At 36.6% G+C, this 23,766-nt stretch overlaps 1 protein-coding gene across 2 annotated transcripts in view; it reads left to right on the top strand.

Moving 5' to 3' along the window:
• The window catches only part of LOC134647966 (junctophilin-1), a 55,801-nt gene that overhangs the window by 8,219 nt on the left and 23,816 nt on the right, over positions 1–23,766 (top strand). For both annotated transcript variants that reach the window (XM_063502378.1, XM_063502377.1), the window contains exon 2: positions 14,037–14,248. In XM_063502378.1, the coding sequence (XP_063358448.1) occupies positions 14,037–14,248 (212 nt within the window). The remainder of the gene's footprint in view (positions 1–14,036; positions 14,249–23,766) is intronic.

Raw genomic sequence — 23,766 nt, 5'->3', positions numbered from 1 at the left:
AGTCAGCCAGTCAGGTCTTTCACGTTTATAGATAAAAAATCTCTCTGAGAAACTAAAGCTGCTAGAGGGAAACGCTTTTAAATGCAGTTTGACAAACTGACTCTCAGAACGTTGTTTTTACAGCGTAAAGTCTTATCTCGAATACCAGCAATATTCAAATTACTTAGTGATATTTAGTTATTAATTGTTTTGTGATATGCCTATTATGTATTTTTTTATTATTATTTCAATTTGACATTTTATATTTATTTAAACTTATGATTATAATGATGAATTTGCACGCTTGCCTGCAAGCTAGGTACATGATCTGTAACACTATATATTGTAACATCCCCATACTGTATCGATGCAAATATAGTTATTTGTACAACAAGAGATCAAAGTTTGATATTTCTTCGAGTGCTTATTTTGAGCCCCGTGCAAGCGAAAGATTCTATACTAGATTCACGAGCGTAGCGAGTGAATCTAATTTAGAATCTTGAGCGTAGTAAGGGACTCAAAAGCGCACGAGATGTAAATAACTTTGATCTTTACAAAACTTTTCACCTCAGCAGTGAGAACATATTAGAGAACCCGAAAAATGTATTCCTTCTTCATCACTTACCTCTATTCACTCATGTTTTCTTAAGATATACCAACAATTAAGTTTTCACCTCAGCAGCTCGAACAAGGGTACTTTGCTACTTAAAAACAGTGAGCAAAATCGCATTTTGCTCATTTTGTCTCACGCAGTGAGCAAAATGCGATTTTGCTCACTGTTTTTAAGTAGCAAAGTACCCTTGTTCGAGCTGCAGAGGTGAAAAATAATTTCTGATTCTGATTCTGAATAAATAAATCTGTTGTATATATTTTTTTAATGTTTGTTAAATTCTTTTTGTGATTGTATCTATATGAATCCAGAATGGTCCCGTTTTTATCAAAACCCAGTTCTGATGATGGGATCCATGAGGAATCGAGGGAACTCCTCAAATCTTAAAAGCATAAATATAGTGATTTTTGTGATTTTATGAACAAATCAAGCAAATGTAAATGCTTGAAAAAAAAAGTGACATTTGATGAAGTAGAACTGCTGATGTTTGGCGATTTGTCCTTAATTCGTTATGTTTGTTAAGCAAGTTAGGTTTTTAAGCTACATTTATGTCAAGACCGAGTTTTGAACATGGGATCCGTGAAGGAATCGAAGGAACTCCTCAAATCTTAAAGCGTAGCGTGCAGAGTGACACCACAACACGTTGGTCGCTCATGACAACCTCCACGCCGGGACAGAGGTGGAAAACCCACGTTTGCACCCCCGGTTTTTCATAAAGGTGGTTATCCTCGCGGTCAGCAGTGGCCCCGCCCATCCTCTCTATAGGCCCTCTGCCTAGCTAGACAGCTTACGGGGTCCGCGGTCCTATACAGGGCAGAGACATTCCGCGGCAATCCGCACGGCCCAATGGGCCCCCACCAGCTGACACTCGGGAGTTCTCTCCCTCGTTATGAGTACTTCCTGATTCCCCTGACAGGACATTGGCAGCACCGGTAAGAAATCTTTGGTATCCACCAAAAGATCGCTTAACGTTGCCCCCGGGCTCCACCGTCCTAGAAAAATTCCCTTTCTCGCGGATCAACTAGATCAAGAAAGAATGAGAAGGGAGGCACTCTAGGACGTTAATTTCCCGTCATAACTTGTTGTCCTGGTCCTAAATTTAGCTTAAAGCTGTAATAAATTCAAATCGAATCAGATTGTACTTAAGTGCGTTTTCCTTTAGCACTTTTTTATTAGTCAGTTTATTACTTACCTTACCATACACCTATTAGCCATGTAGAATTTTCTTCAGTGTTGAAAACGCTGAAATTCATCACATAAGTAATTCACCCCCACCTTTAGCGCCACGTAGGCTTATAATTTTGTTTTCCTTCTCGTAAAATTGCCTCTTTACGCAGGTGCTGCGCATGACCGCAGTAGGACTGACTTTTCAGGTCAAGTTTCAGGGCAGTTTTCAGGTCAGGGCACGTGTAAGATGTTCGCCCCATTGAACTTACGTTCCAAGAAAGCAACAAGTTGCCTGAGCAACTCGCGTTTCCCTTTAATTCTTAATCGGCCGCCTATGTTTACATTGCTTAACGTGATTCTATTAGAATTTTATTCTATTAGAATATCCTACTCTGGTTATGCGCAGCACCATACAGGGCACATTCAGAAAAACATGATTTTCTTGTTTGGAACTTCTACTGAACGGTTTTCATGCGGTTTTCACCTATCAATTGAGTGATTCTTGAGGAAGGTTTAGTGTATAATTTGTTAACCGGGGCGGGTCACTAGTATATCTAATTGATGGACAAATTGGGCGCAAAAATTTTCATCTACGATATTTAATTTAGAACTATTTTAGCCGTACCACGAGTTGACACTTGAACTTGAAGTTTAAACCCATCACAGACGGAGCGATAATATATCGGCAGATACCGTATGATACGGCATCTGCCGATATCTTTTACGTACTATTTGACAGATTCCATCACACAAGAAGCTGTAATATATATTTTGGTATCTTGCGATATCTATCTTAAAGTAAGGCATCTGCAGATGCCTTGCGATATATCGCTCGGTAATTTCGTCTCTCTTACAATGTAGGAGCTAGACAGAGAGCGATATATATTTTGGTATCATTGGCGTGTGTGGTGCTTAGCGATACTCTAAGATATATCTGTCAGTATCTGCCGATATCGGCCGATATATTATCGCTCCGTCTGTGAGGAGCTTCACGTTAGCGACTACGTAACTCGATCGCTTTCGGGATAGACTGCCGTATCTATCTCGAATGCGATCGAGTTCACGCAGTCGCTAACGTAAATGTCAAATGCCAACTCGTGGTAGCCGTGTTTGGAGTACTTTGGAGCGTATAATTCAGAAATATTACCTATTGAATGACATTGCTTATTGATTGACATTGTGACACAAAATTGCTCTGTATAAAGAACCAATGTCACATCACACTCGCCCTCTTTCAGATGACTGAGCGGCGAGCGTATGCATGCAACACACTGTGCAACACTGCTTACGCTGCATATCAGTCTTAAGGGGCCCACTGATTTTCAGTTCGCCGGACGATATCAGCCTGTTAGTTGTTCGGAACTGTCAACTTTTTGTTCTAACTGACAGGCTGATGTCGTCCGGCGGACTGATAATCAGTGGGCCCCTTTTATACATTTAGGTACATACAGTCGCCATCAGATATATCGGAGCGGCCAAAGTGCTCAAAAATATCTCAACACGCACGCTAACGCCTTGACAATAGAGGCGTGTTCTTGACTGTACACCGAGTCCGTCTAACTAGGTAACTAAGCTAACTTTGCACCGACTTGAATAGAAAGTGAGGGAGTGTCATTATAAACGTAATTTTTTCAATGATGAATTGATGACATTACCGCATGTCAACACTAGTTTGTTCCGACTCTATAGTTCGTTTTTGAAGTGAAAACTTCTTTAGCGGCGCTGGGCACTTTTTGAGGTGGGGAAAAAATTATAAACTCGGGACCGTAAGGACCGTAAGGACCACTCAATGACATAATTCAATAAAGCTACATCTTGATGAAATAATATATTTAGATGCGAGGTCTGCAAGGTAAAATTTTAAACAATTAACGCTACAAATTTGAATTTCGAATTTTAAACAAGCGTATGGCCCTATTCGCATGGCAGCTTTTTCAACGCGCGTTAAAAAAGCGTTTGAATGATACAAAGGATACATGTGTATTTATTCACACGACTGCGACTGTGACTGATGATGGCTTGACGGTCTGTGTAAAATAGCGAAAGAAAATGAGTGAGTACTTTATAAATATACTAGATGAAAACCCGGCTTAGCTCGGGTGAAATGTAGATATTTCTGTAGTTATCGGTTCCAATGTCATTGAGTTTTCACTTCTGCCGGCACTCCCGGAGTGCAACTCGTTGCTTGTTTTTAGTATTAGAAATAAGGTAAACAATCTTGATGTGTCTTTTAATTGAAAAACACTTTTAAAAATAAGTTACGGTAAATACGTAACAATTAATGATTCTAATACGATCTTTTATAGTCTTCTGCTTTCATAAGTAATAGTTATTGATTTTTAAAAAGTGTTTTTCAATTAAAAGACATGACAAAATCGCTTACCTTCTTTCAAGTTCTTTCTAATGCTAAAAAAAACGAACTATAGTCGCAGTTCCATATGAGTAGTGAGTACTTACATATATATTTAGATACCTAAATATAGGAATTTGTAACATGAAAATGGCACATACATACTACCTAATCTATATATATAGTTATACCAAGTTACCTATATGACATGCCTACAACACAGGTACATAGGTAAATCGTAGCGCTACGCCGTAGATATTCGTAGCGTTTTCCTATATATGTCACAACATCGTAACTCTTATTAATAATAGTATTATTCACATAGCTTGGATGCGGTGACAGCTGTCATCCCAATACAATTTTGTAGTCTGTGCGGAAAGAGAAGAGTCGTGGAATGTATTGTATTCTTCCGTGGGCCCAATACATTCCACGACTCTTCTCTTTCCGCACAGACTACAAAATTGTATTGGGATGACAGTATTTTTAACATAGCTTGGGTACGATGACAGCTGTCATCGCTTTACATTTTATAACCTTAAAACATGTTATCGTTGAGTATAGAGTATATGTCTTCTCTTTCCTCACAGACTCTATACTCAACGATAACATGTTTTAAGGTTATAAAATGTAAAGCGATGACAGCTGTCATCGTACCCAAGCTATGTTAAAAATACTATAGATAATATGTTGGGTATCTACTCCTTTTCACCTTCGTAATCCTGCGGATGTTTGATTTGTTTACAATCTAAAGTTCTTCAGGATACCTACGTTTCGTTATTGGAGCATAAGTATGCTTTTCCCACAATTAACATGTCAACCATTCTAGACTGAGCGCTGAAAATCGTTTTTACAGTCATCGGTCACTTGTTGTTTTCGATTTTTGGTCGCATAATTACTGCCTCAAGGTCACTATAGGTAGCTTCAGATTGAGCTTAGGTACATACATATTGTTAACTAGCTGTTGCCCGCGACTTCGTACGCGTGGATTTGTATATTGGTGGTTATATATTCTATATTAGCTTAGAACATTATGCAGAAAACGATAGCAGTAGGGACTGCAGTTAATCATTTGTTAATTATTATACACAACCTGGCTACGAAGTTTCAAGCCCCTAACTGAATAAAATTGTTCTCTATATAATCCCTCTCAACCCCCAGCATATTTTCAAGTCCACTATTTAGTAAAACCTACTACCTAACTACCTATTTACGAAGTTTGAAGTTCCTAGCTTTAAATAACATTTGAACTCTCTACCAACTTTCAACCCCTTCTTAAACCTTTTAGGGGATGAATTTTTAAAAAAGCTGAAATTACTTATTATGTATTATAATAATATGCCTTTTTTATACAACGATTAAAGCCCCGCACTCAAAAAAATGTTTGACCTCCATACAAATTTTCAACCCCTTTTTTACCAACTTGAGGGAAGAATTTTCAAAAATGCCGAAATTACTTTTCTTGTATTCTAATAATATGTCTTTATACAAAGATTCAAGTCCCGCACACAAAAATGTTTGATCTCCATACAAACTTTCAACCCCTATTTAAACCTTTTAAGGGATGAATTTTTAAAAACTCTAAAATCACTTTTCTTGTATTCTTATAATATGCCCTTATACGAAGATTCAAATCCCGCACTCAATAAAATATTTGATGTGCATACAAACTTTCAACCCCTTTTTCACCACCTTGGGGGATGAATTTTCAAAAACGCTGAAATCACTTTTCTTGTATTCTAATAATATGCCTTTATACAAAGATTCAAGTCCCGCACTCAAAAAAAATGTTTGATCTCCATACAAACTTTCAACCCCTATTTAACCCTTTCAAGGGATGAATTTTTAAAAACGCTGAAATTACTTTTCTTGTATTCTTATATTATGCCCTTGTACAAAGATTCAAGTCCCGCACTCAAAAAAATATTTGATGTGCATACAAACTTTCAACCCCTTTTTCACCACCTTGAGGGATGAATTTTCCAAAACGCTGAAATTAGTTTTCTTCTCTTTTATTATAATACCTTTTTACGAAGTTTCAAGTTCCTAGCTTAAAATAAAATTTGTACCCTGTACAAACTTTCAACCCCTTTTTAAACCTGTTAGGGGATGAATTTTACAAAACGCTGAAATTACTTGTATTATCTTCTAATAATATCCCCAAATACAAAGATTCAAGTCCCGCGCTCGAAAAAATTTTTGATATCCATACAAACTTTCAACCCCTTTTTCGTCACCTTAGGGGATGAATTTTCAAAAACACTGAAATTAGTTTTCTTGTGTTTAAATTTAATATCTATTTGCAAATTTTCAAGTTCCTACCTTAAAATAAAATTTGCACCCCAAGACGAACTTTCATCCCCTTTTTAAATCCCTTAGGGGTTTGAACTTCCAAAAACGTTGCAATTACTTTATTTTGTAATCGGCTATTATGCCTTTCTAAGAAGTTTCAAAGCATTTGTTATGGATTCAAACTTTTAACCCCTTTTTAACCCTGTTAGGGGATGAATTTTACAAAACGCTGAAATTACTTTTCCTGTCTTTTAATAATATCCCCAAATACAAAGATTCAAGTCCCGCGTTCGAAAAAATGTTTGATATCCATACAAACTTTCAACCCCTTTTTTACCACTTTACGGGATGAATTTTCAAAAACGCAGAAATTTCTTTTCTTGTATTTTAATAATATATCTTTTTACGAACTGTCAAGTACCTAGCTTAAAATAAAATTTGAACCACATACAAACTTTCAACCTCTTTTTAACCCTGTTAGGGGATGAATTTTACAAAACGCTGAAATTACTTTCCTGTCTTTTCATAATATCCCCAAATACAAAGATTCCAGTCCCGCGCTCGAAAAAACGTTTGATATCCATACAAACTTTCAACCCTTTTTTCACCACCTTAGGGGATGAACTTTCAAAAACGCTGAAATGAGTTTTCTTGCATTTTAATAATATATCTTTTTACGAACTTTCAAGTACCTAGCTTAAAATAAAATTTCAACCACATACAAACTTTCAACCTCTTTTTAACCCTGTTAGGGGATGAATTTTACAAAACGCTGAAATTACTTTTCCTGTCTTTTAATAATATCCCCAAATACAAAGATTCCAGTCCCGCGCTCGAAAAAATGTTTGATATCCATACAAACTTTCAACCCTTTTTTCACCACCTTAGGGGATGAATTTTCAAAAACGCTGAAATTAGTTTTCTTGTATTTTAATAATATATCTTTTTACGAACTTTCAAGTACCTAGCTTAAAATAAAATTTGAACCACATACAAACTTTCAACCTCTTTTTAACCCTGTTAGGGGATGAATTTTACAAAAGGCTGAAATTACTTTTCTTGTCTTTTAATAATATCCCCAAATACAAAGATTCAAGTCCCGCGCTCGAAAAAATGTTTGATATCCATACAAACTTTCAACCCTTTTTTCACCATCTTAGGGGATGAATTTTCAAAAACGCTGAAATTAGTTTTCTTGTATTTAAATTTAATATCTATATGCAAAGTTTCAAGTTCCTAGCTTAAAATTAAATTTGCACCCCAAGACGAACTTTCATCCCCTTTTTAACCCCCTTAGGGGTTGAATTTCCAAAAACGTCGCAATTACTTTATTTTGTAATCGGCTATTATGCCTTTCTAAGAAGTTTCAAAGCATTTGTAATAGATTCAATCTTTCAACCCCTTTTTAACCCTGTTAGGGGATGAATTTTCAAAAACGCTGAAATTACTTTTCTTGACTTATAATAATATCCCCACATACAAAGTTTCAAGTCCCACACTCACAAAAATATTTGATCTCCATACAAACTTTCAACCCCTTTTTCACCACCTTAGGGGATGAATTTTCAAAAACGCTGAAATTAGTTTTCTTGTTTTTTAATATAATACATTTTTACAAAGTTTTAAATTCCTAGCTTAAAATAAAACTTGTACCCCATACAACCTTTCATCCCCTTTTTAACCCCCTTAGGGGTTGAATTTTTCAAAATCGCTTCTTATCTCTTGTACACTTTATAAATGCAACCTAGTGTGCAAATTTCAACTTTCTAGCTTTTGTAGTTTCGGCTCTGCGTTGATGAATCAGTCAGTCAGTCAGTCAGTCAGTCAGTCAGGACACTTGCATTTATATATATATATATATAGATAATAATAACCCCTCCACGTCCTACTTGACGAGGATGTAAATAATCGGTGTGTAATTATAGCTTGGGTGTAGCTACATTACATATTTACATATTATTATCATCACCTAGGTACGTTCGAAGTCGTAACTAATAGTATTTTATGCAACCGTTGTTTAAGAGGGCTCAAAAAAGGCGAGTGGCGTGAGTAACAATTTGAGGCGAAGCCGAAAATTGTTAATAAAGACGCCACGAGTATTTTTTGACTCAGTTAAACAACGTTGCATACAATACTTTTTCTACGACCAAGCACTTACTTTGAAAAAAAAATTGTAAATTTAACAAATATTCTTCATTCAACAAAAATAATACTTTAAACAAGTGGAATCATATAGGACATATATGTAGGCAAACAAACCAAACCCGGCCACCGCGCCCCGCGCCCCCGGCCGGTTGGTCAGCGACACCTTCTTGTAACTCATGAGGCCCTGGTACTTGCTCTTAGTTAAATTACAATTTTGGATAGTTTTTTTTCTTGATTTTGGCCACAGTAGCCTATGGAGACTAACAAGCAACGCTAAGCGGTGTTCGTAGTCTATGGATCTTGCTATATTACGGGTGTCACATGCTCGTTTCTGACTTCTGAAGCAATTTTATTGTTTCTACTATAGAACCTAATGAATATTTTGTAAATTGGCAGCAATGCACTTAGTACTCATCTGTCAGAGATGACAATTAAAATTAGCTTGGCAACAATGTATTTCATACAATATTTTTTAAGTGGTGATTACACGAAGTATCGTAAAAGTACCAAAAAGATACTGCGTGTATGCACAAATACTTTTTTGGGGAATAGACTAAAGACTTGTCTTGACAACTATAACATAGGGGTTTAAAGGTGTGTGTACGACCTTTTAAATGACAAATAAAGGTACGGGAGTAGAAAAAATTTATAATTTAATTACTCTTTTATGGTCAGCAAGTTTTTTAGAACGCTACAGCTAAGATTGTGTTGTTACATAAATATTAATAAACTGTTTTCCCGTTTCACCGCCCAGTCGTAGAAGCCGATTTTGATTTAACAATTTCTTATGATTTGAATCTTGTATGGTTAAGACCTTGGCGATAGATCACGCTTATGGTCAGTGCCGGATTAAGGTATTTTGGTGCCCTAAGCATTTCTAGACCATTGGTGCCCCGTCTCCCTAGGGTCATCAAGATTACATTGAATTTTTTTGGTAAATTGAGTGACGGTCATTTTCAATCCGTCACATCATTTTATCACGGAAATTCACAGTGCTGCAGCAGTAACTTTGGAACAGGAATGCTGCTGCAGTCGCCATCCGAATGTCACCCCTCTCAAAGTTGGCTGCACTACATAGTATAAAACAAAATAGCTTCCCGCTGTCTGTCTATCCCTATGTATGCTTAGATCTTTAAAACTATGCAACGGATTTAGATGGAGGGAGACAAGAGGAAGGTTTATGTATATTTGTTAACTCGTGCGAATCCGGGGCGGGTCGCTAGTAACCTTTAAAATGATAATAAAAACGCGAACGTAGCGAGCGTGAAATTTTTTCGATAGAAAAAACGCAATTCGATAGACAATTGTACATTTTTACTGGACGAGGCCGAAGGCCTAGCTCCGCATAAGGCTGGACGTCCCGAGCGTCCGACCGCGGCACGTTATCATACTTACAACCTGTGGCGAAGTGTGAGCTAGGCAGAAAGCTGCTAGAAAGAAAGCTTGGATTTGGATCAAGCCCAAGTGTAATTGAGGCAGAAAATCGACTTTGGCGTGAGGTGGAAGGCCTCGCATAAGACATAACGCCGAACTGCAAAAGAGTGGCTTGAAAACGAATCTATAATCTATGTAATCACGACTCTCATAGTGCTCGCTCTTTGGCATCTCTCGAAAGCGCGATTTGATAGGATGCTTTTAGTTTTCGGCTTCGGCGGGGCCCCTTATAACACTTTAACAATTAGGTCGCAGGATCGCGGCTATGCAGCAACTTGGCCTGGCCGACAAATCTGGCGTGCAAGAGAGCGAAATTCGCTATATAATCGGTAATCTATGTCGAAAAAATCGGCTGGCCGCAAGCCCGACGGCAAGATTTTTTGGCCATGAGCTTGAGGGTCTCCGTGTATGGTCAAATCACATGCCTACGATGAAGACGTTCTTACGTGCTCTCACTCTCTTATTCCTACGACCCTTCGGTATTAGATGGGTACTTCTACACGTACAAAAAGTTTCATATTGTAGGTACATACTCCTCCAAGACTGCAATGCTAATGCAGCCTGTGCGTTTTTTTTGCCTACGTTTTTGGTGCCCCCCTAGACGTGGTGCCCTAAGCACGTGGTTGTTTTGCTTATTGGTTAATCCGGCACTGCTTATGGTGCGAACGAAATGTACCTACTGGCCCCGTAGACAACATGCCCATTGCTACGCTCCGTAGCGAACGAAACGCAACTGTCACTGTCACACTAATATGAAAGAGTGATAGAGACACAAAGCGATTCGATGGCGAAGCGATAGCGATTGTCACCTTGGCTAGGTCGCCTGGAAGTCGTATCATTAACCGTCTCGCTCGCGCATATTGGTGCGCATGATATGCACTGTGGGTCATGTGAATACAAGATTATAAGAAGATCAAAACCATAACAATTTGGTAAATCAGAATCTGAATTTTAATTGAATTTTTAATAGTTTCATAACGTGAAATAGATGTCATATATTAAAGAAAAACCTTCACCACTGGAGGGCTTCGTCACTTTTTGTTTAATTAAGTATATGACATCTATTTCAGTTCATAATTTATATATTATAGTAGTGTGACTACTTAATAATTTGATTTGTTCCCAAAGTTGTGTTTTATAACGCTTATCAAACTTGAGCGACCCTTTGACTCAACCTAACTATAACATGATACAATTGTGAACTCTTTTGTAACATTCTTCGCCTCAGACAACGCTAGCCTGAAGTCCGCGAAGGGTTATTAGAATAGAATAGAATAGAATAGAATATATTTATTTGCTTGAATACGTAACAATCAGATCTTATACTAAAATAGTTAGACACAGTATTCAGTCGACACTACATCAACATGCAAAATATTTACAAAATTGTACATTAAGGTACTAAATCACTAATTTATGACATGCAATCATTACAACAAAATAATAATAAAACAATGTCATTAAAAATAAAATTAAAGTATAAAAGTATTCCCACTAGTTACCACCAAGTTCTTACCAGTGGTAACTACTGGGAATTTTTTTCCAACCTTTTACCACTGGTAACTACTGGGAAAAATAATTCCCAGTAGTTACCACCAAAATTTTGTTAGGGTTAAATACTAATAAAAACAGTACAAAAAAATTAAAAATAAATATAGAGTGATTTAATAAATCATTATTAAGTCGATTAGTGTTTTAGTAAACTGCCTTAAAAGTGACGAAAAAATATTGAAACAGTTTAACCGGTACTAGTACAAAAACTATAATATATGCAAGGATAAATTTAATAATCCATTTAGATTATGTTTAAGTGATTTTATTCGGTAATTCAAAATCACTCTATATTTATACTATACTATTTTATACTGTTTTTATTAGTATTCAACTCTAACAAAATTTTTAGTGGTAACTACTGGGAATAAAAAATCCTAGTAATTACCACCAAACCGAGTTGGTGGTAACTACTGGGAATAATTTTTCCCAGTAGTTACCAGTGGTAAAAGGTGGGAAAAAAATTCCCAATAGTTACCACTGGTAACAACTTGGTGGTAACTAGTGGGAATAACCCTCCGCGAACGATTGAAGCTCGAGCTGTAATCTGTAAAAAATACTTATTTATTGATTTGTTATATTATATACATGTTATAATTCGCAGCATATATCTCACACACACCAATGGGTATGTACGAGCGAGATGCACGGGCGGATCAATTTGTAATTTTCCCTGCGTTCACCCGACACGCAAACTTGACAAGCATCAGTTTACATTTCGCTAGTATAACTCCCAACGGCAGCTGTTACGATTTCTAAACGAAGCCACAGAATAAATAATAGTACTAGGTACTTACAGAAGACTCACTCTCTAACAAAACGCGTCTGTTACGATCAGCACAGATATGGCCGCTAGGTGGCGACAGCGCCACGCGCGGCTTATGGCTTTCCCCAAAATTGGGGTGGAACGGATGTACTTTTAGCTACCTGTAGCAAAGCGACGAAATCGCGGAGTGAGCCACGCCTGACGAAGCCATTACTAACGAGCGTTACATGGCGGCTAACTATATTTGCCAATAGTTAACTCTTTATCACATTCAGAATCTAGTAGCAGTCACTTTATAATCAACTACAATTCACATTTTTCGTTGTCTTATTGTTTTATCATTTCAGTAAAAATCCTGGGCTAGACCCTATTTGACTTTGCAATATGACAGGGCTTGACATGGCTACTTCAGAAAACATTTATATAGAAAGTGGACATACAGCCCCAAGAACTTAATTAGCGAAAACAACGTAGTTGCGTTCGCCATGGTGTGACCTCTATTCAAGATTATAAGCGATCGATAGATCTGACTACTGTACCTACACTATCAGACATTTTACATGAAAGGACGCGCCTCCTGCAAAGTGAACAATTATGTATCGCCCTACGAAGTTACTGTTACAATTAGTTTAGTGAGCTCAAGCTCAAAGCTCAAGGCTACCTTTTACAACTGAAGTCTGTTGATATAACATGTAATATTCAGTTACGCTACCGCAGAATGTGTAACAGGCGCGATATTAATAGAGGTTAAGCTCGCTTGTTCCGACGTTCCGAGCGGGGAACAGACCACTCCATTATCTTGCCGCAACTAATAAAAACAGAAAGAAATTTTATGTATAATGTATTTATGTATCGTTTAGGTACTGGACGTCTTAAGTATATGACGAAATAATAATATTTTATTGTCAATGTAAAGTCTGTCTCAACAAATAACGTTAACAAAACTAAGATGACAAATCAATAAATTTTGATAGGTCGACTCATAAGAGCTGTCGCGAGCTAAATGCCGCACCACCACTTGGAACGTTAACTAGAATAAATAAATATTTACAATACTTAAAACAAAGAAATTATAATAGCCCGTGCGTCATATCGTGTAAATATGGTCATTATTATTCTATGAGCCGTCGACGTTGCATATTATTATGAAAGTTAAAAAAATATTACCTAGGTAGCAATCTAGCAATTAGGAAAATGCATTTAGTGTTTTCGCCAGGTTCTCCTAAATGTGAAGAGTATTTAAATACAAAGGTTTATTTCAGTGTTTTAGTATACCTTCATTTGCGTATTTAATTGCAACAAATTGAATTTGGTACGTAATAGAAACATTCCTATGTGTGTAGTACGCGTGCTATCTTCAGTCGTAAATAATGTCTGGAAATACATTCCCTATTGGCCAATCTGTAGATTCTTAGTGTTCATTAGGTACTAGTAGTAGTTCATCCCGACCAAAGAATATAATACTCACTATCCCGACTTTCATGATTTGTTAAAATGTTACGTTATAAGTTTTTTTTAAGTACACTTCATTTTACTATGCACGTCGTGTATTAGGCATTAAACATCAATACTACATCCGCCTCATTTCACCAAATAGATGCGACGTGTAGGTACCTCCGTGGCTTGTGCTATATGAAGGCACCCTTAAACGTAGGTTAACAACTATTAATTAATCCCTTCGTTAATTGAGATACTATCCATCTTACACCAACTTAAATCCTATATTGACTCTTTTTCTTTTGCAGTGGAAGTTCGTTCGAGGGGCAATGGCAGAACGGCAAACGTCACGGGCTGGGCGTGGAGACGCGCGGCCGGTGGCTGTACCGCGGCGAGTGGACGCAGGGCTACAAGGGCCGCTACGGCGTGCGACAGAGCACCACCAGCAACGCCAAGTACGAGGGCACGTGGGCCAACGGGCTGCAGGACGGCTACGGCTCAGAGACTTACGCTGACGGCGGTTAGTATTATTAGTACAATAGTTATTACATGCAAAAAATATGAGAGAAATCGTACGATAAACTGAGCATGACGGCTATTGCACTTACGAACTGCATTTCTTCTCTGGGTGACTTACATTTTCGAGAACGTAGGCACGCGATAATGACCGACGATAATGCTTACTTTATCCGGTATAACGACAATCTTTCTCACATCTTCTATATAATATATAGCATTTATATATTATATAAATGCACATGTCCTGACTGACTGATTCATCAACGCAGAGCCGAAACTACAAAATCATGAAATTTGAAATTTTCACACTAGGTTGCATTTATAAAGTGTACAAAAGATAAGAAGCGATTTTAAAATATTCAACCCCTAAGGAGGTTAAAAAGGGGATGAAAGGTTGTATGGGGTACAAGTTTTATTTTAAGCTAGGAATTAGAAACTTTGTAAAAAGGTATAATATTAAAAAACAAGTAAACTAATTTCAGCGTTTCTGAAAATTCATCCCCTAAGATGGTGAAAAAGCGGTTGAAAGTTTGTAAGAATATTTTTTTTAGTGCGGGACTTGAAACTTTGCATATGAACATACTATTAAAATACAACAAAAGTAATTTCAGCGTTTTTAAAAATTCATCCCCTAACAGGGTTAAAAAGGGGTTGAAAGTTGGAATCCATTACAAATTCTTTAAAACTTCTTATAAAGGCATAATATAAGATAACAAAATAACATTAAGTGAACGTTATTAAAAACTCAACTCCTAAGGGGGTTAAAAAGGGGATGAAATTTTGTCAGGGGATCAAATTTCGTTTTAAGCTAGGAACTTGAAACTTCGTGAAAAGGTATTGTAATAAAAGGGAAGAAAACTGATTTCAGCGTTTTATAAAATTCATCCCTTAAAAGGGTTAAAAAGGGTTTGAAAGTTTGTATGGAGAACAAACATTTTTGTGAGTGCGGGGCTTGAATCTTTGTATAAGTAAAGCCATATTATTAGAATACAAGAAAAGTAATTTCAGCGTTTTATAAAAATCATCCTATAAAAGGGTTAAAAAGGGGTTGAAAATTTGTATGGGGTTCAAATTTTATTTTAAGGTAGGAACTTTAAACTTCGTAAAAAGCTATTTAATAAAAAGAGAAGAAAACTAATTTCAACGTTTTTGAAAATTCATCTCTCAAGGTGGTGAAAAAGGGGTTGAAAGTTTGTATGGAGAACAAACATTTTTGTGAGTGCGGGGCTTGAATCTTTGTATAAAAGCATATTATTAGAATACAAGTAGCTAAAGTAATTCCAGCGTTTTTAAAAATTCATCCTTTCAAAGGGTTAATAAGTGGTTGAAAGTTTGTATGGGGTTGAAATTTTATTTTTAGCCAGGAACTTGAAACTTCGTAAAAATGTATTTCATTAAAAGAGAAGAACTACGTTGCAATAGTTGCTGATTATGTTGCTATCAGAATCTCACCTTTATACAGACTTTATACAGACTACCCATAGTCATGGTGAGCTAACTCTACACAGTGACAAAGTATGAAAGTGCGTTTGTAAATGTCATATATTCATAGGAATTTGACGTTTGTGGAAGCACTTCCACACTCTGTCGCTTGCCAAGTCGGTACAAAGTTAGCTTGGTCTGAAACTATCCATTTCTTTTTATTCAGTTACCGACAGATCTCTGCTCAGACAGACAAAATAAAATAGAATCGTCCTAGTTCATTCCAACAGTACAGCTACATGCTGCATGTATCGATGAACTAATTTTGTCAGATCTCCAAGCATCTCATCCGCCGACACGTGCGCTCGTGACACTCCGGCTCGGCCGACTCTTGCCGCGGAATCCTCGTATTGAGTAATATCGCCATTCTATTATTTTCTTGGCATATCGAGCCATTCGTGCCAACTCAATGTGTCTGGAAACTAATTAGGATTAATTCAGCCTTGAAGCAACTAAAAGACTTTTCATGAGAGCTCCTACACCATCAGACGTCACGCAATTCTTACAAAGATGACTCATGATTAGGTTAAGGTATAGGAAAGTCATTCATAAATTCACAAACACCCTACGTATTAGTCACCATAATACTTAATACGTAGCTCATCCGGCCAGAATTTGTCCTAGCACGAAATGCTCCATTCATGTCCCGCCGCACGTAAAAGGGGCCATTCACGAGGTTACTGTGTTACGTACTCGTATATACCTACTCTCCTCCATCCTCCATTATGCCAATAACCTCTATAAAAAAGCGCAGATGTGAGCAACACGAGCAAGCTTTCAATGCGATAATGCAAGTATATAAAAAGCTGTGAGTTATACCCTCACGATCAATTTAATTGTGAAATGAAAGCTGCATGGAAAGGTAGCAAAAATAATGGAAATAATAAATATCTCATCTCTGTCTCATGTCCATGGCTAACTATTCCCCAAAAAGCAATTAACACGCTAGTTGTAATATAATAAAATACCCAGAAATATTTTAACTCTACTGCAACGTTGTTATGGTTTTGCGGTTTTTGGCAATCGAAAATTAGCCGATGACTGCGGCTGCCGAACTGACGTCATCTCCTTAGTCCCCATTATAGAATTCCCTAACAGATGTGCGAGTTTTTCGTCACTTTTCTTGCCTATTTTGTGCCAAATTATGGCCAATAGGTTCATGTAAACGTTTATCAATCATAGGTACAATAAATTTAAGCCTGTTATTGTAAAGGAATATTTAAGGATTCAACTCCAATTAACCAATGGTAATTGGCAACTGTAGGGCCATACTAGTATGACAAATACAAACTTAAATTGTATGTATCGAGTTTATAGGTAATATAAACTCTATATACATAAAATTATAAAATTATTCATCATGTAAATATTTCCTCTTATGACGCCAGGCGAGTTAAAACGAACTACCCGTTCCAGCGTAGAGGAACTAACTCGGCGATAGGAAAATAGAGCATGACTATAACAGCTAAAAGCTTTTTGGTTCAATAAGTGGTAGGTAGGAAAGAAGTCGGTGCGGCGTCAATCTGCCGCGCGGCTTGGACGACCGCGCCGCGGCGCTGCAGCCGCCGCCGCGCCGCCGCCCCGGTTCGCGGCCCTCGTGTTATATATAGCCAGGCACGGTTAACGCCGCCCGCGCCTTACAATGTCGACCACTCGTTGAGACCAGCGCGTACAATAAAAATCACGATAAAGACCTTCATAAATCACAATCATAATTGATATTAAATACCTAATCACAACACAAGCCAAATGGCAGGATATAGTGGACGCAAACATAATGTAACTAAATACAGAAGCGCAATGCCGCATTCCGTTACATCGAAAACTTGTACATAATATTTACTTTTAATTTGATATATAGACTTACCCTAAAAAAACACTGTACAGTATATTGGTGACATTGACAGCGTGCTCAATACTCTCCATGTCATGAAGTGCGAATAAAATAAGTGGATATGCGCTAAATCCAATTAATTAACAAGCCAAATTATGTTCCATCTAATTAAAGTTGTTTGCTAGTGGTCAAGGACAGCTATTATCACTAAAAGCTATTGTCAGTAATATCCTCGACAAGCCTTGTTAACAGGCGACGTTATCTACGTCTGATAAATTAAAAGCTAATTGATAATGATAAATGATAATATTATACCTGTCAAATGTAAATAATTTCATTCTCTAATGTAGGCTGAGTGCTTTCACGTAAGAGCTTTCTTATTAATTACGTAATTAACCCATTAACGCCTGTTATACCTACTCGCTTGAACACAACTGTTACTGAGTCAAGTAAATCGATATGCTGTGCAACTCTACCTAACGGAATCAGAAAAATGAGGTGTTCCAAAAAGTGAACTTGTCTACTAAATGGATTGACAAGTCTGGACACCCACTTAATACTTTTCAATTGTTTGATCAACTTAATTATTTTGCCCTTTCTCAAATAGCGGTCGATAGACAATTTAAGTATTTTGTATGAAAAACAAAATACAATTGTATTCTATGCAATATTATCGTTTCTCACGCTTATTTCCGTCGGCATAGTGTTTCGTTTTTCTTTTTGGCCGATGGTATTTCAGAGTAAAGGACTAAAGGTCGGCTAGACGCCATGGGTGGCCCTTCATCTATTATTTGATTTGTAATCTATTGTTCATAGAAAATATAGAGATAGAACCGATAATCCGTTGCACCTTCAAGGTAGTTGTAACGACTTTTTACTTCCGTGTTTTGCGGTAACCCTAAGAATTGCTTTGATTTCTTAAGTACGCTTTTAAGTGAAAGCCACAAAAATAAATACCAAACACTAATAGACAGTGAGTGGTTTTGATATTTAACTCAATTATTCAGACCAGACGTGATCGGCTCACGACTTTTCCGAGCAGTCTTAACCTAACCATAGGGATGCCAAAACGATATGTGCAATTTTCAACCAAAAGGGTATTTATATTGTCGGTTGTCATTGTTGTCAATAAGGCGCTAATTCCATATAGCTTTACTTTGAAATCAATCTTATCGACAACCAGCAATGTGGTGCCTTTTGATTGAAAACGTCACATATACATATATCGATGTTATGATTATTCTTAGTTTCTTACGCAATTAATGGTGCCTCCAAGAGCGTTTTCATATTACACATTTAATTATTTTATATGATAAAAAAACTTAGCCATACTTACGCCAAAGTTAACAGAATTAAACGGTGTAGTTTCTACAGTTATGGCCGGTATGTGTACGGTCTTTTCTGTGTGGTCTACGTACCTAATTGGGTCAGTTTTCTTACCTTACGGTGTGCGTTGGTTAATGTTTATTATAGTGAAATCATATTGTACAAATACTTAGTCATCTATGAATTGGCAACATAATATAAGTAACGTAAACGTTCACATCAGGTAATATAACGTAGGTACCAGAACGTTTCTGCAAAACGTTTCCATGAAAATGAGGCCTTATGAATATGTGATGGTGGGGCACGGGTATTCGTTCGTACAAAGGACAAAGACAGTTACTCTCTCAAACTCAGAATATCGTACGCATGCGCATTACCGATCCACTAAAAATGTTAATCGAGAACTGAAGATGTCTTATCATAATCAACACAGAGATTAATGTTTTTGGCACTAAGTAAACCAATGAGTAATTGTACAGACAACTGGGGCCTTATTCGACATGCCACTTTTGACGTCGCATGTTGAAGTTCATTTGAATCTGAACAATCATGGGTTGTCGAATAGGTAAAGTGTGTCACCTGTCAGTGAATCTCATGTAAACAAATCATTTCATCGCTAGACTTGGTTGTCTATTGGTATGGCCGCCATGTTTGGATTTATGACATTTAAAAGGGGATTCTATGGCATAGAGTAAACTGCATTTCTATTTTCTATAGTTTTTTGATTCCCCTACTCGACGCAAGATGGAGTTAACAGTCAAATTTCGATCTTGGCGTTATAAAAATAAACCGCAAGAACATGACATGCAGTTGCGTTGGTGTAGATCTATCATGAAAACGAATATATGACAATTGTCCAGAATTAAAAAAAACTTGACAATAAACATACAGCAATACATATACCACTAAATGTCAAAAAGAAAACAGATTTAGTATAATTACTAGGTAACAAATTATATATAAAGTTTAAATTTTAAACCAATCGTCGTGGGTCCTAACCCCGGCTCTTAGCAATGAACTTCTTGTAACTTGTGTGAAAAATATCATTTGATATTACACCAATTACTTTATGGTGAAGTAAAATATCATGAGTCATGAGGAAGACGGAGTAGCCAGTAGCCACAATAAGCTATATTTTTGTCCTCTGGGTTAGATGGCAGTGAAATAGGGAGAGATAGTGAAGAATGCGGCAAAATAAGCATTTATTGTGTTGTTAGTAGTTAGTAGATTAGTTTTTTTTTCTAAAAATGAAAATTGAGGCAACAGCAAGCTCATAGCCCCCTATGAGCCAGTCTGTTAGGTGCAGGCTTAAGGGCTAATCCCGGGGGAAGCGGAGCGTCGGCGACTAGCTGGTGCATCTGCTTATTAACCTCTTCTCACTTTTACCTCAGGTCCTTTGATTAATAAATTAAGGTAAAATTCGTAAGAACTAGTGCCTGTGTCATATTCTAAATTGGACGCTATGCCTAATTAGTTGTTATAAATTAAATACAATAATTATTTATTTAATTAAATTTATAACAACGCAACGTGGGGTTATTCATGATGAATTTTAATGGCTTATATAAGACAGCGGTCGTATATTGCCTCAGAAATTTGGATTTTGTCAGTTTGAATGAACAGCAAACTGGAGACATTGAGATTAATTTTAAACTTATTATTTTAGGTGTTCGTAAGAAATAAGGTATTGACAGACATTGACGGAAAATCGCGAAAACCCGGCCAGGTGCGTCGGACCACGCAAAACGGAGGAGGATTCCATACTTACTTCTTCTACCATGTATCCATATGCCAAAATAGCAACAAAAAAGCCGAACAAAAATACCGTTTCTTCGCAGCACTAGATTTCAGTCCTTTTTTTAGAAAAGTAATATGTTTAGGTACATAATATATATATATATATATGTAAGTAATTTTGTTATGTGAAACTTATATGTTGTGTTACGAGACTTACGAGTAGGTAACTTTAAACTTTAACAGCCTAACAGATCCCAATAAGGCCTAGTTTACCCTCTGGGTTGGAAGGTCAGATGGCAGTTGCTTTCGGAAAAACTAGTGCCTACGCCAATCCTTGAGATTAATTGTCAAGCGAACAATAGGTTCTCATGATCCGTGGCAAAATCGAGATAACGCGAGGAAGAATAACTTTGTCACAAGAATATTTGGCCAAATATAAATCCTTACTCTCGTGTATTTGACCTACCTACTCGTATTGAGTCGTATTTTGCCACCTAGTAGCCTCGAATTGGTTGTTATATGTGGCTTTCCATAAACTAAGGGTCCTTATGCTTCAATAAGGACGTTTTCATGGGGTCCCGTTGTTTCCCATAAAGTTTTAAGTCATAATGTATTGTTTGTCATATTATCATTACTCATAAAACTGAAACCGTTAACATTTCAAGATTTTAGTTAGGTTATCCTATAGATAGGTTAGGTTAGGTTAGATTTGTTTTATGGCAATCCTGAAAAGTGACGCGTTTCTGAACCAAATGAATTATGACTAACGAAAATTCGAGCAAACAATACATTATGGCTTAAAACTATCTGGGAAACAATAGAAACCCCGTTTTCATCTGAAGTTGCAATAGAAATTGAAAAAGCCACATTTTTTCAAGCTTTTACTTAGTTTCATCTGTCCCGTTGGTTGTCTGTCTGTTCCAATGTGGTTCCAATCAAATCATGCAAATTAAATCCCAACAAAAACATAAATGTGAAATGAGAGCCAAGTTCAATATTGAGAATACGTGTCGTTGTTGACTCGCCGACAAAAGAATTGAGATCTATATGGGTGCCAAGTTCTGTGCTGTGTAGAAAATCCTGAAATTATAAAGGATTTGTCTTGGCTAGTTTTTACGTATAGGCATATAGGTAATATATATTTTTCTGTTAGTTTTTCAAAAACTTGGTTTGTTGTTAAAAACTAGCCAAGACAAATCCTTTATAATTTCAGGATTTTCTACACAGCACAGAACTTGGCACCCATATAGATCTCAATTCTTTTGTCGGCGATTTAACAACGACACATATTCTCAATATTGAACTTGGCTCTCATTTCACATTTATGTTTTTGTTGGGATATCATTACTTTTTGTACAGAAATTACTATAGTATTCATCATGAAAGCAGTTTGCCTAAGCTGAAAAGGAGACCCTCGCTAACGCGCGGTTAATTGTCAAAAAGTTTCAGTTTCACATTTTTTCTTTTGTATACGCCTTATAGTCTACTTTCATTCCAAATATCAAGTTTCTAAGTAATCTAGAAGTGGGTTAGGTTTTTGGTCTATAAGTATTTTTTTTTTCCATCGATATATCAATAATTTCCAGTTTTCAGATTTTTCCCTCTATATGCACCTAATAGTCTACCTTGATGCCAAATATCAAGTTTCTAAGTCATCTAGAAGTGGGTTAGGTTTTTGGTCTATAAGTATTAATTATTTTTTTTCCATCGAAATATCAATAATTTCCAGTTTTCACATTTTTCCTTCTATATGCACCTAATAGTCGACTTTGATGCCAAATATCAAGTTTCTAAGTGATCTAGAAGTGGGTTAGGTTTTTGGTCTATAAGTATTAATTATTATTTTTTCCATCAAAATATCAATCATTTCCAATTTTCACATTTTTCCTTCTATATACACCTAATAGTCTACCTTGATGCCAAATTTCAAGTTTCTAGGTCACCTGGAAGTGGGTTAGGTTTTTGATCTATATGTCAGTCAGTCACAAAAATGCCGGTTTTTAAAGGTTAATTTATCAATAACTGTTTGAGCTATGTTTATGAAATAGTGTATTTTGAACAAGCTAAGGGACTTGAATACATGTGCCAAATTTCATGTGTGTAGGTTAAGTAGGTTTCAAGTTGTGAAGGGGTCAAAAGTAGCTCGAAATGGTTCGTGTAATATTACACACGGTTGCTGCGTCGCCAGTTCCTTTTTCTTTGAACTTGGCTGGACACGCTACCGCGTGTCTAGATTTGACCCACTTCTCGGGTGTTCAATGAAGCTGAAAATTTACATAAGTACATAATATGTAATATGGGTGACAATACAATATTTTTATGGTTACCATCGAGCTGATCTGATGGTGATGATACAAACAGTGGTCTTTTAAGTCTTTTTAACTTTGTGATAAAACAACGCAACTTAATTATATTTGAAAATATTTAAAGAAAAATACAGTCAGAAATTAGAAATTTTGTTATCTAACCTCTCTATCACTCTTGCATATTCGAGCGATAAAGAGGCAAATAGCTGAGTTTCGATTTTCGCACTTCCCGATAGGCCCCTTTGTAAACAAACCGCCTTGATGTGTCTATGTCAAATTTTTAATTGTCTGTGAAAACTTGTTAAAAAAAAGTTTAAAACAAAGGCGTAGGCAAAGAGTAGTATAATATGTATATAGCTGGTCAACCAAATCTTGTCAGTAAAAAAAGGCACGAAATTCAAATCTTCCATGGGACGATATCCCTTCGCGCCTACATTTTTCAAAATTGCCGCCTTTGTCTACTGTCAAGATCTGGTTGACCAAGTATACCTATATAGCGCTGGCGGTACACCGAGAAATTCAGTAAAATGCTGCAAATGATGTTAAAGGTATGAAAATCGGTACGATTGATCTGTAGAACATTTGAAACAATTTGACCCGAAGCACCAACAAATAAAAAGAAAACGAGAGGAGTTATGACGTCATCTTTTTTTGTAAGGAATAAAAAAATATTGTTTAAAAACCTATCGTGTTTGGTATTAAACGAAAGGGCTTTAGGAGCCGATTCCAAACATATATCACATCATTACATTTCAGTATTTTTTTTTATTATAATATAAATAATTTTCAAAACATACCAATTAAGTTTGGGTTTCTCCAGATACAATACGGCAA

Source organism: Cydia amplana, chromosome 5 (assembly GCF_948474715.1).
Source record: "Cydia amplana chromosome 5, ilCydAmpl1.1, whole genome shotgun sequence".
Lineage (NCBI taxonomy): Eukaryota > Metazoa > Arthropoda > Insecta > Lepidoptera > Tortricidae > Cydia > Cydia amplana.
This window is presented reverse-complemented; position numbering and strand designations above follow the sequence as displayed.